This window comes from Heliangelus exortis, chromosome 7 (genome assembly GCF_036169615.1).
Source record: "Heliangelus exortis chromosome 7, bHelExo1.hap1, whole genome shotgun sequence".
NCBI classification, from domain to species: Eukaryota; Metazoa; Chordata; class Aves; order Apodiformes; family Trochilidae; genus Heliangelus; species Heliangelus exortis.
This window is the reverse complement of record NC_092428.1, coordinates 31,031,727-31,045,610: the sequence shown is the minus strand read 5'-3', so window position 1 is coordinate 31,045,610 and position 13,884 is coordinate 31,031,727. Positions and strand designations below refer to the sequence as shown.

At 44.2% G+C, this 13,884-nt stretch overlaps 2 protein-coding genes across 2 annotated transcripts in view; both read right to left on the bottom strand.

The window, feature by feature from the left end:
* The window catches only part of LOC139798095 (integumentary mucin C.1-like), a 49,477-nt gene that overhangs the window by 14,729 nt on the left and 20,864 nt on the right, over positions 1-13,884 (bottom strand). The window contains exons 21-23 of the mRNA XM_071748180.1: positions 13,603-13,638; positions 13,306-13,341; positions 12,420-12,455 (exon numbers count right to left, since the gene is read on the bottom strand). Coding sequence (XP_071604281.1) covers positions 12,420-12,455; positions 13,306-13,341; positions 13,603-13,638 — 108 coding nt within the window. The remainder of the gene's footprint in view (positions 1-12,419; positions 12,456-13,305; positions 13,342-13,602; positions 13,639-13,884) is intronic.
* LOC139798641 (putative DMBT1-like protein) lies at positions 1,003-3,349 on the bottom strand. The gene is made up of 4 exons (XM_071749630.1): positions 2,983-3,349; positions 2,732-2,767; positions 2,003-2,314; positions 1,003-1,223 (listed from the first exon to the last, which is right to left on the bottom strand). The coding sequence occupies exons 1-4, from the start codon at positions 3,047-3,049 to the stop codon at positions 1,018-1,020; spliced, it is 621 nt and encodes a 206-aa protein (XP_071605731.1). The 5' UTR covers positions 3,050-3,349; the 3' UTR covers positions 1,003-1,017.

The following is a 13,884-nucleotide window of genomic DNA, read 5'->3' as shown; positions in this document are numbered from 1 at the left end:
TTACAGTTTCTTTAATTAGGACACCCCAAAGCCTCTCTAGGCAGCCTGTGCCAGTTCTCCATCACCCTCACATAGAAGAAGTTTCTCCTGATATTGAGGTGCAACTTCCCACATTCTAGCTTAAACCTATTATTCCTTATCCTGTTCCTGGGCACCACTGAAAAGACCTTGGCTCCTTCCTCTTGACACCCACCCCTCAGATATTTCTAGACATGTTTTGTATTACAACCCTGACATTATTTGCTTTGATCTCCTTGCCCTATGGAGCATCACTGTTAGCAGGTGGGAGCTCTGCTGAGGAGGGCAGGGAGGGCAGAGAGACACCAAGGTCTCTCCTTCCCAGCTTGCATCCTGGGCCACAGCTTGGGAGGGGCTGAATCTGATCTGAGGAATCCTCAGGAGGCAGAACAGGACCTGCCCTTCATCCTGGGCCAGCTTGATAAGAAAGCTGAGGCCTTATAAATTGTTCAGAATCCAGGTAAATAATGTTATAAATGGTGAGAAACACAGACTGGGAAATGGGGAAACTCATAGATGAAGCATTAGCTGCAGCATTTCTTGACATCTCCACTGATGTTCCCTCCTAACCAATATTTTAGCCAGGTTTCTCTAACACCCTGCACATTGTGCTCATGCCCTTTTCCTGTCTGCAGTGTGGTTGGGATTTCCACTGATCCCTGTTCCTGTGGGATGGCCTTGGAATTGGAGAGACGTCTGTGCTAGGAGAGGAGGCTGCTAGGAGGAGAAATTGAATGTCTGAAAGTCGCAATGAAAAGCACAAGTATGATCTGAGGAGCTTGTGACTTGCTCTAAGTGAAGAAAAGATGCAGGTAAGAGTGCCTCAGGTGAGCCAATTGTAAAGATCTCACCATACATACAGGCAGTCTTGATATCAGCAGGTAGACCTAATCACATGCCAGTTCCCCTCCCACCACATTTTCCTGTGAAAATGAAGATGATCCTATCCTGGCTATCACCTTTTCCAAAGCTAATCACAGGCAGAGTTATTCAGTATTTTTACAGAATTCCCAGTGTTCCTCCCGTGTGCTCTAACAAGATATTCATATATTCCTCAAAATTTCCACACACGAGTTTTGTAATTTGAATTTTCTCCTTGCCTTCAGCAGTAGTAGTTGGGGGTTCTGTGGTATCTGTCACATCAGTGGTTTCACTGGGAGATGTTGGGGCAGCAGTGGTAGTTTTATTTGAGTTCATTGAGGACTCTGGAATGTATAGAAAAAAATTATTAGAGAACTTTAAGAATGGTCATGAGAACTGAGACAATGGTGAAATCACTCAAATATTTGATTTTGTGAAGCACTGGGCTGGTGCTCCTTCTTGTCACCATTTTCAGACTCAGTGCTTGCTGCTATCAATCTTTGTATTTTGTGGAAAACTTTGCTTTGTTCCTCAGCCACACAAAACAGCTTAAATACAAGGAGCCTCCACATGCACAGAATTCAGGTCTTATTTATTAGACTTAAAAATGGTTTGGGTTGGAAGTGACCTTCAAGATTATCGAGTTTCAACCCTACTGCCATGGTCAGGGACACCTCCCACTAGACCAGGTTGCTCCAAGCCCCATCCAACCTGGCCTTAAAGCCACAACTTCTCTGGGCAATAAGGGCCAATGTCTCACCACAGTCATAGTGAAGAATTTCTTTCCGATATCCAGTCTAAATCTCCCTTCTTCCTACTTAAATCCACATCTTTGTGGCCTCCTCTGCACATGCTTCAACAGCTCCATGTCTTTCCTGTGTTGAGAGCTCCAGAACTGGACACAGAGCTCCAGGTGGGGTTTCAGGAGAGCAGAGGGGGAGAATTATCTCCTTTGACCTCCTGCTCAGGCTGCTCTTGATGCAGCCCAGACTATGGTCAGTGTTCTGGGCTGCAAGTGCACATTTCCAGACTCTACTCTGATGTCTCTTGTGATTATGGTCACAGGAAAACCCAAACACATTTTTAAGAGCAGACAATCTTTTGGTTTGGTTAGGTTATTTACCTGAACAGATGACACTGACATCCTCATCATGAGCACACTCATGTTTGCTCCAGCCATCGTTCTGACAATCTGAAAGCTGAGATTCACTTCCTTGACATTGCACATTACTCAGGAAGATGTCATCTGTGCCAGGGCCAAAGTAAGCCTCATCCAAGACTGAAACAACTTCACCACAACCCAGCTGTTTGCACACAACGTTGCCACTTTCTGTCGCAAAGTTATCATCACAGACTGTCCCCCATTTGCCATCATGGAAGACTTCCACCCTCCCAGAGCATTGGTCCTCTCCAGATACCAATCGCAGTTTTGTCTCTGTAATTTAAACAAAAAATGAACGGGTAAACATCTCAGTTTGTTTATTCTCAGAATGTCTATACTTCTAACCTCTAAACTTGCCTCCCCATCCATGCAGGGATGGGCTGCCTGGTGTGTCCCCAGTACTCGGGGTTTACTGGGGAACACCTACAAGCAGGGCAGGGCAGAGACATGGACAGAAGAACTGACACCAGGGGTTAATTCAGCTCTGTCCTCACGGTCTGCTGAATGCAGGACCTGACCTATATCATGGTAGGTTGTTGTGGCTGTGCTGGAGGGATAACCAGCTCACCTCCAGATGGCTTCTGTAGCTCTGCAGATGTGTGGTTTGTTCACATGCAGGAGCTTCCCTCACTATCTTACCTTTGGGTTTCAATGAGTTTAGTCAGTGTAAAAATTTCTTCCATGCAGTACCTGAGCTTCCGGTTTGATTCTCCTCTTCTGCCCTTGCTGTGAGAGACAAGAAAAAAAATTAGTATTGATGTAAGATGTCATAATTCTGGGTATAATTTGTGTGTTAGTGCGAGGTGATGCCCGGTGTGTGGGTTGTCAGTGATACTGCAGGAGATCTTTTGCCACCCCCTCCCCACAAGGCTCTCTGTATTACCTATTCATTCTGTCTGTAACTTTTCCCTGCAAACATGAAAAAATTTCAGAGGCAGTACCTGGTTCAGCGAGGAGAGCAGCACTTAACAGCAGCAGCAGCCAGGTGAGACGAGCTTGCCAGTCCATTGTGGTTGTGGCTGTCTGTTCAGCTGATGGCACCTTCAGAATTTATACCAAATGGGTTCTGGTTTCCACCAAAGGTGTGTGCTGTGCAATTTGATCTTTCTTCCTGAATGTCTTCCAGCCCAATGCCAAGGCAATGATTTAGTGAGTATTTTCATTTCACAGGGTACATCCCAACATCCGGATAAGTAAATCCAGATCAGAGCAGTGCTGGTTCTGGATTGGCTACTGAGATCTTCCCAAACATTGCCCAAGAAACCTTTGTGGCCTTGCTTTGCTGAGGTGGTTATTCCAGGAACCAGTGATTTACGTGTGGAGGTTGGGCTGTTTGGTAAGGATTCTCTTAAACCACTCTGAGAAATGTGCCAAAACACGAATAGCATCCTGGAAATGTCAGGAAAGTCTCAGCCAATTCTCTGTTTCTTATTCCTGTAAGGAGCAGTTTCTGGGCTTTTTCATATTTCTCTGACTCCTCTTTAACCTGGGACTGGATACCTCCAGCATGGTTCAGCTCTGCAGTTCTTTCTCTCCCTCTCTCTTGCAGCCTGCAGAGCAATACAAGAGCTGTACGAGAGACTGGCCAAGGTTTGGTTGGGTGAACATCATTTTTGGGGTGTAACCAAGGAAACGAGGGAGAAGGAGGAAGAGAGGGGCAGAGGGTGCTAAAGTTAGCTAAAACTGTGCCGATCAAGGAGTGTGCAGGTAACACCTGTGGGGCATCAGCAGCTGCCAGGTCCTGCTCTGAGGAAGACAGGAGAGACTGAAGTCATGGGGCCCTATGCAGTGATCTACACTGCTGTGCTGTGACTCCCAGGTGGGTTGTTTTGGATCAAACAAGACAGAGCCTGAGGAAGTGGAGCCTATGCCTGGCAGGACTTAGGAGATGAGCTTCTGGATCTGTGAAATATTACACAAAAGAATCCAGACACAACATATTTATCAGGTGAAGGGGAGAAACTAGCAACAGGTTTTTAATCCACTGGACTATAAGATGAGAGGGAGAAGATATTGCAGTGCCCACTTTAGTACACATAAATCAAGACTGGGAAAAAGCATGAGAAATCATTGTGAAGAGAGAACATATGACAGCTTATGCTGGAGATTAACCTTTGCCATCTCTCTCCATGGTGGTTTTCCAGCTTAGGTGACTTGCAGGGAAAAAGGGAATCCCACCTACAAAGGGCATCCTACACAGCTCAAAAGGATTTGCCTCTAGCAAAGCCATGGAGCCTGCAGAATCCCTCCAGCCACAGTCTTCTCCTTGGAATGAGGTGCTGGTGACACCACCACTATGGCCTCTGACACTCCAAAGGGTACATCCAGCTCTACCTCTCTCTGTAGTGTCAGGGAGGAGATGGATCTCAGCTGGAGAGAGAAAAAAGCAAACTCAAATTGTTCTTAGCTGATTCAGAAATGAGCATCAACTCTGTCTTTCTGTGAATGCTTTTTGTAAATTCTCAGCAGAGTAGGCTGTGTGGTATCTATGCTCTTACCTTCCCAGTAACTTCTTGAGCAAACAGAGTCATGTCAGGTATCCAAACTCCTGGTTCCGTGTGTCTGTGTGAATGACTTGAATTCAGGGTCATTTCCTGAACTGACTTAAGTGTGTTTAGAGAAGATCCTTATAAATATATTTCCATCCACGTAGCTCTAAGCTGGGCCCAAACAGTATAGTATGTACCAGTTCTATTTCCTGGCAAGAATTAATCAGTTTTATGCAAACAATTTTCACCTTTGAATCCCAGGCTGCTTTGTGTTGGGATGGACCTTAAAGCTCACCCAGTCCCATGCCCTCTGCCATGGCCAGGGACACCTCCCACCAGCCCAGATTGCTCCAAGCCCCATCCAACCTGGGCTGAGACACTGCCAGGGATGGGGCAGCCACAGCTTCTCTGGGAAACCTGGGACAGGGTCTTACGACCTGCACAGTCAAGAATTTCTTCCTAAAACCCATTTCAAGCTTCCCTCTTCCTGTTTAAATCTACCTGCCTCATCCTATCCCTCCATGCCCCCGTCTGAAGTCCTTCCCTCTATTTCATGGAGACCCTGCAGGCACTGGAAGTTGTTCTGAGGTGTTCCCAAGACCTTCTCCTCTCCAGGTTGAACAACCTCAACTCTCAGCCTCTCCCCATAGCTGAAGTGCTCCAAATGTCTGAACATCTTCATGGCCCTGTTCTGGACTTAAGTTGGAATTACTTCTGGTATGTTGGGTTCCATCTGGAGAAGCTGGTAATGAAGCTGCTACTCCAAACAAAAGAAACCCTGAGAGACTTTATATTAGATAAATATGTGAGGCCTTGGTCATGGTCTGTATGGAAGTGAGAAAATTGTGAATGGAGGTCTTACTTGATAGGCAAAAGCAAAATAAAATCAAGTTTGTAGTAACATGAGAAAGGCAAATGTAGGTTAGAAATAGGGCACAATTTTTCAGCAGTGAAAGACTGGCCTTGAAAAACTGAAACAACATGAACTAGGATGTGTAAAATTGAACTTGTTAGGTTGTCTGCAAGTGCATTACTATTTTGCTGCCTTTTGAGTCAAATTGTTTGATTTACATTCCTCTGAATCTGCCAGATGCAGTTTGTGTTTGCATTCAGGTCAATCTGTAATGCTTTGTTCAGGTCATGAAGCAAAGCCCCACAGCCTGGTTCACCTACTGGAAGAGGACAGCAGCAAAGAACCACTTGCAAGCATCTCATAATGTTTTTTGCAGTTATATTTTATCCTCCACTATTGCAAAGACCCTGAGGCAGTTCATTTGGAACCAGACATGCAAAATGTTATTCTGTTGGTTTCTTTTAATTTCTGTTACTGCAGTTTACAAAACCTGAACGATCGAAGAGTAAAATAATATCTAAACACACTTTAAGTCTTTGTTTGCCTAGTGCCAGAGGAAAGGGGAGTTAGGAACACATCACAGATAGAGCCAATGGCAAAACTGGAAATGCCAGGTGACACGGGACACCTCAGCAATTCTGTTCTGCAAGGTTGTCACCAAATGCACTTCAACACTCCTGTCATCCCCTTGCTCTGTTTTTCCAAAGAATTGAATTCAGTTCTAAAGGTCAGGGCCACATGTAGGATTTACTGCTGATCACTCTTCTGGTCCTCCAACTCTAAAAGGGCACTGCTAAACTGGAAGAGCTTCAGAGAACACCAGCAAAGATGATCGGAAATTTAGAATGGCTTCCAGATAACAGGAAAATGGACTGAAGCATTTCAGGTCAGAAAAGACATAAGTAGGGAAGTGGGGAGGTGCTAGAGATCTGTAAATGCTTGGTATTGTCTGTAATGTGAGGTATTTTCTTCCAGCACAATAGCTTAGTGGCCTGGAATGAGATGATAAATGAGGTGTGGGTTGGAAAAAAAAAAAAAAGTAACTCTCTCTTTGTAGATGGATCTCTGCTGCAGAGTGATGTGGATTTCAAATAAACCAATGAGCCAGGTACATCCATAAAAGCAAAAGCTTTTGGTAACGACTGAATGCCAAGACAGCCCTTCCTCTCTGGTTTAGAAAGACTGGAACCATATTTTTTGGTGACTGGGAGAGTATTCTGGGAAAGTATTACAGCCTTGGATCTGTGTTGTTACCTGAGCATCCCCTGTTGACTCTTAGTGGTTTCGGGAAGGACTCATGTCCCAGGGGTTCCTGAAGGCCTCTCCTGTCAGATGGACCTTGCCTTGGAGCAGGTGATGAGTGTGAGGAGTCTTCCTCTGAGGAGGAAAAGGGTCAGAAACCCCGTGTGGGGAACTGACCCTGAACCCCCCCTGCCTGTCCCCTGTGCTCTGAGGGGAGGTGGCAGTGAAGCAATGTGGGGCTGGGGAGAAGGAGGGGGAGAAGGTATTAAGGTCTGGCTGTGTTTTCTCTTTCTCCTTGTAGATTAAATTAATGTTTTCCCTTCCCAAATTTAATCTGTCTGGTTTTTGCCTGTTACTGTCATTGGGGAATGCAAACCTCCCTGTCCTTGTCTCCACTGAGGAACCTTAAGGTGGGTTTTCTCCTCCCTGTCCCATGGTGGGGGGGAGGTGAGTGAGCAGAGCCCTGGTTGGTACCAGCTGGGCCCAAACCCTGACAGTAGCTTTGCTGTACTCTCCCCCTGCCACCCTGGACTGTTCTGTAGCTCCCCTGGAGCAGCCCTGAGCTGGGCTTCAGTCTCTGCTCAGACTCAGCCCACATTTGAATCTTCTTCAAACACAATGACAGTTGTGCTCTCTGCTGACTATGCCAACTCCTACAGAGGATTTTCTGCCTCGGTACAGCAGCATTCCCCTGCCACCTCCTGTGGAGCCCTACAGTAAGAATATGCCCTACCTGGGGAGGATGATGGTTTCTATGGGGGAGGGAGGAGAAAACTGTGGCCCTTCAGGGAATGCTCCCTCATGCTCCTCCATGGGCTGCAGGGACACAGCTGCCATCTCACCACGGGCTGTGGGGACATCTCTGCTCAGGCATCTTTTCTCCTCCTTCTGCACTGACCTCGGGGTCTTTGCTCTGGCATTGCTCTCTCACCGCATCCTCTACTCTGCTCTATGGGTCTTTTTATATTATTTCTACAGTTTTGTTTTTCCTTTCTTAAATATATTACTGGCAAAGCTACATCCATCTTCCCATCTCTGCTCAGCCTTGGACAGAGGTGGGGCAGGGATAGGAACCAGGGGAGCTTCCAACAGCTTCTCCCAGGAGCCACCCCTGTGCCCCCACTGCTTCCAGTACACCCCTACACTGACCCAAGACACATTCAGGCTATAACCACCAGATTAGAAAAATTTCATCCATCTCTTTTTCTGAGACGACTGCTTTACTCCTCTACAGTTCTGCAATCCAGAAGATATTTTTTTCTATTATGAAGTGGAACAGGTTATTGCTCAGATATCACTGGTTATAAGGGATGCTTTTCCTTTCATTTATATCACTTGGTGAGCTCAGGAAGCAGCACTGGGATGTCTATCTGTAAGGCAGCTCAATCTTTCTTAAATGCTCAGTGGTTGAGATATTTGGTGCAATGGGGAAGAACTGTGAGAGGGAAACAAAATCTTGATAAGAAAAATCACCCAGCTGATAGAATTACTTTTTGTCACTGAGAGTATTTATTGAAGTTTAGGATTTTACAGATCCAATTAAGATCTGAAATTAAGGAACAGAAGCACAGTAAGATTAAAATACCTTTTGATTTACACCCACCCTTATAATTTATTTTTTAGAAATTAGTAGCAGACGTGCAACACGCCCACATGTAGAAGAGATCAACATAGTGTTAGGGTTAGAAGAAACATGATTGGGGTTGTTATTATTTGGGGGTGATGGTAAGAAGTGTGCTGCCACTTTCACTTGTGCTTCTTTTTCCTCAGACCCGACGTCTCCTGCTGCGGCGGGAGGAAGAACTGGAACGAGCAGATGAGGAAGATCTGGAACGAGCACCTGAGTGGAGAGGAAATTATTTTTTTTTTTGGTTGTGATGGTGTCCCATCAGCAGCTCATTACTCTCTCCTACAACTGACCCCGAGGTCACACAAGTGACCACTGCCTGTCCCTTCTCCCCTGGGAAGAGGGTGAGCTTGCTGTGATGCCCCGAGCTGTTTCTTTGCCTGCCAGAGCACCCTGGCATGGGCTGGCCAGCAGCCAGGCAGGATACAGGCAGCTCTTTTGTATGCATGGTTTTTTTTCCTTGAATGGTGCAGACGTAGGGCAGCTCATCCCCTTGACCCTCAGCCCAAGGATGGTTTGGCTGCCAGCCCCTGTTACCAGCAGTGTGTGGTCCCCAGGCTCTCTGCCTGCTCCTGACCTCTCCCACTTCCCCTTTTCTTCTCTCTCCAGATCCCTCCTGCCCCTGAACTTCCAGGCTTTCCCAGCTCCCACCTCTTACCCACCATGTCCTGTCCTTAGGAAGAGAAGTCATTAAAACACAGAAGAAATGAGAAAACCTTACCTGCTTTTCCAGAACGTGAGCGTGATTTGGTATTGAGTTTTGCTGAGGGAAAAAACCCCGAAACAACAACTTAAAAGGTGAGACTGCATAAGGAAAATGTGTGCTTTTATGTGATTTTTTAATTAATAGGAATGTGTGTAATCAAGAATTGTATGTAATAGATAAATGAAATACTAATTAGTAGCTAGTTGTTTTAATTGCTAAATTAATTATTCAATTAATTAATTAAGAATGAGAAATCCTTACCTTGGGATTTAGAACGTCGACGTGATTTAAGACGGAGTTTTACTGAGGGGAAAATAAAGCAACATAAAAAGTGAGACTGAATAAGGAAAATATGTGATTTCATATAATGAATGAATGAATGAATTATGAGAATACCTTACCTTTTTTTACAAGACGTACACGTGGTTTGGAACGGGATTTTACTGAGGGAAAAAAGCCAAAAATAATGGAAGACATGAGATTGAATAAGGAAAATGTGTGCATTTATGTGACTGATTGATTGATTGATTATTCAGAATGCATGTAGTCAAGAAACTAAAGTGCTCAATTAGTAATCATTAATAGTTGATAGCTCTAATTAATTGAGTACTGATTAATTAAACAACCAACTAATTAATTAAGAATGAAAATATGTTACCTGCTTTGATGGGAAATATGCCTGATTTGGAGAGTTGTTTTACTGAGAGAAAAAAATCCAAACAAGAACATAGAATGTGAGACTGGATAGGCAAAATATGTGCTTTTATGTAATTAATAACTTAAGTAATTAAGAATGAGAATACCTTACCTTTCTTCTTACGAAATAGGCGAGGCTTGCGAAGGCGTTTTACTGGTGGGAAAAAAACCAAACAAAACACAAAAAGTGAGATTGAATAAGAAAAATATGTGCTTATATATAATTAATACATTAAATAATTAATAATGAGAATACGTTACCTATCTTCTTACGAATCAGGCGAGGTCTGCGATATGATTTTCCTGACAGGGAAAAACCAATACAATAACATAAGATATGAATAACGAAAATGTTTGCTTTTCTGTAATCAATCAATTAATTAATAAAGAATATGTGTAATCAAGAATGTTGTATAACAGATAAATGAATTATTAATTAATTGTTATTTATTTTAATTAATAATTTTTTACTCAGTGAATTACTAATTAAGAATGAGAAAACTTCAGAAGTTAATACCTTTTTGTTTTGCTTTTGTGGACTTCATTTGGGCTGCCAAAGAGAAAATAAAACCAAATATCAGTAACTGTTACCTCAGGTGTGGGCAAAGCAAAGATCATTAATGGAGAGGGAACCAGCATTTCACCCCAGGGTCACACATACCTGCTGCTGTAGTCTTCTTTGTTGTGTTTTTTTTAGGGGCTAGATGAGACAGGAGAAAAAAAAAAGTTCTAAGTTAGTCCTCGTACAGATAACAAAGATAACAGAGTACAGATAACAAAGGTTCTGACCCAACCCCACTGAGTCAGTTTCCAACTGGGATGCACCCCAGAAAAATCCAGGGAGCCTGGATTGTTAGGACTGATACGATGGAGAGGAAATGTGAATCCATGCAGGTGTAGTGTGCCTGCCCCAGTGCTTTTGTCAGTGCAAGTATTTCTCCTGCACCAACCCCAAGACCCTTTTCTTACTTTATTATGCATGGAAGCCAAGGGACAGATGACAGGGATGGTCCCAGAAACTCATGGGTAAATCCATGAAATTATACTGAGTGAGGAGAAGGGGAGCCAGTCAAGGAGAGCCTGGTCAGAGCTTGGGCAGAGATCTGAGCATGCAAGCCAGAGACACTGTGTGTTACTTACAGGTGGTAGTGCCTTCTTCTTCAGCATAAGCATAGTCTTCAACTGTAGAGAAAGAAGAGATGAAATTAAGAATTTATTTATTTAAAATGGAGATATCACCCTGAGACCCTCAGGAGCAACCCAAGCTGCTTGATATATCACAGAAGTCCTTTTGATTAACATCCAATACTGGTGTCATAGTATGGTTTGTGTTGGAGGGGTCCTCACAGAGAGGTGTCAGGGAGCCAGTCAACACACGGTTAGCGTTTTGGCAGAGAACAGAGCATGAAATTCAGAGTAACTGTGTGTTACTTACAGGAGGTAGTCTCTTCTGGTTCAGCAGCTGTGAGAAAGAAGACATGAAATTAAATATTATCTTCATTTCAAGTGGATATTTTTGCTCCAAGGTCCGTTGCAAATACATTAGCTTCTTGCAATATCATCAAAGTCTTTACTGTAATATCCAATAATGGTGTTGGGATTGGTTTGCATTAGAAGGGACTTAAATATAGTTAAATTCAATGGACAGGGACAGCTTCTCCCAAACAAGGTTCCTCCGATCCCCATCCAACCTGGTCTTGAAAACCTGAAGGAATGGGTAAGCCACAGTTTGTTTGAGGAGCCTGGATCAGTGTCTCAGCCCCCTCACAGCAAATCATTTCTTACTAAAATGTCATCTAAATCTCCCCCCTTCCACATTTAATCTCTTATCTCCTGCAGGAAACATCAGTTCCCTCCCAGGGTCACACATACCTGCAGTTGTAGTCGTTGTTCTTTTTGTAGTGGCTGGAAGAGACAGGAGAGAAAACAAACCTGCAGGTTAGTGCTGTTCCCTGCCCAGGGCATGAGTGAGACACCTGTAATGGGTAACAGATCTTAAACCATGACTGGGTCATGGCACAGCTTATCTGAGCACCATGGTCCAGGGTCTAAACACTACCACAGCAAAAAATTTCTTCCTAATGTCTCATGTAAGTCTCCCCTCTTCCAGAATTAATCCATTATCTGTAGGAGGGAACCAGCAGTTCCCACCCACTGTCACACATACCCCCTGTTGTAGTCGTGGTTGTTTTTTTTGTAGGGACAGGAGAGAAAACAAACCTGCAGCTTAATCCTTCTCCTTGAATGTGGTACATCTGAGATAGCCATTACAGATAACAAATTTCAATCCATGAATGGGTCATGGCACCGTTTGTCTGGGCAACATGGTCCAGTGTCTAAATATGATCACAGCAAATAATGTTTTCCCGATATCTCATCTAAATCTAAACTCTTCCAGATTTAATCCATTATTTGTTGGAGAGAACCAGCAATTCCCCCCCCCCCCCCCCCCCCCGGGTCACACATACCTGCTGTTGTAGTTGTGGTTGTTTTTTTTGTAGTGGCTGGAAGAGACAGGAGAGAAAACAAACCTGCAGGTAAGTGCTGGTCCCTGTACAGGGCACGTGGGTGATACACATTACAGATAACAAATTTCAGTCCAGGAGTGGGTCATGGCACTGCTTCTCTGGGAAACATGGTCCAGGGCCTAACCACCCTCACAGCAAAGATTTTCTTTCTAATAAGCCATGAAAATCTCCCCTCTTCCAGACTGAATCCATTATCTGTTGGAGGGAACCAGCAGTTTCCCCCCAGGTCACACGTACCTGCTGTTGTAGTCGTGGTTGTTTTTTTTGTAGTGGCTGGAAGAGACAGGAGAGAAAACAAACCTGCAGTTAGTGCTGGTCCCTGTACAGGGCACGTGTGAGATACACATTATAGATAACAAATGTCCAAACCATGAATGGCACTGCTTCTCTGGGCAACATGGACCAGGGTCTAACCACAACCACAGCAAAGATTTTATTCCTGATATCTCATCTAAATCTCCCCTCTTCCAGATTTAATCCATTATGTGTTGGAGGAAACCAGCGGATCTCCCCAGAGGGTCACACATACCTGCTGTTGTAGTTGTGGTTGTTTTTTTTGTAGTGGCTTGAAGAGACAGGAGAGAAAACAAACCTGCAGGTAAGTGCTGGTCCCTGTACAGGGCACGTGGGTGATACACATTACAGATAACAAATTTCAATCCAGGAGTGGGTCATGGCACTGCTTCTCTGGGAAACGTGGTCCAGGGCCTAACCACCCTCACAGCAAAGATTTTCTTTCTAATAAGCCATGAAAATCTCCCCTCTTCCAGATTGAATCCATTATCTGTTGGAGAGAACCAGCAGTTTCCCCCCAGGTCACACGTACCTGCTGTTGTAGTCGTGGTTGTTTTTTTTGTAGTGGCTGGAAGAGACAGGAGAGAAAACAAACCTGCAGTTAGTGCTGGTCCATGAACAGGGTACTTGTGAGGTTCCCGTTACAGATAACAAATTTCAATCCATGAATGGGTCATGGCACTGTTTGTGTGAGAATCCTGGTCCAGAGCCTCACCACCCTCACAGAAAAGAAGTTTTTCCCAATACCTCATCTAAAGCTCCCCTTTTCCAGATTTATTCCATTATCTTTTGGAAGGAACCAGCAGTTCACCCCTAGGGTCACACATACCTGCTGTTGTAGTCGTTGTTGTTTTTTTTGTAGTGGCTGGAAGAGACAGGAGAGAAAACAAAACTGCAGGTTAGTGCTGGTCCCTTCAAAGGGCATGAGTGTGAAACTTGTTACAGGTAACAAACTTTAAACTATGAATGAGTCATGCCATGTTTTTTCTGAACAATCTGATCGAGGATCTCACCACAATCACAGCATGAAGTTCTTTCTGATATCTCATCTAAATCTCCCCTCTTCCAGATTTAATCCATTATCTGTTGGGGGTAACCAACATTTCACTGCTAGGGTTACACGTACCTGCTGTTGTAGTCGTGGTTGTTTTTTTTGTAGTGGCTGGAAGAGACAGGAGAGAAAACAAACATGCAAGTTAGTGCTGGTCCCTTCACATGGCACATGTGAGGTTCTCATTATAGACAAGAAATACTAAACTTCTCTGGACAACCTGGTCCAGGATCTAACCACAATCACAGCAAAGAAGTTCTTCGTAATATGCCATGGAAGTCTATCATCTTCCAGATTTCATCTATTACCATCAGAATGAACCAGCAATTCCCCCCCAGATCACACATACCTGCTGTT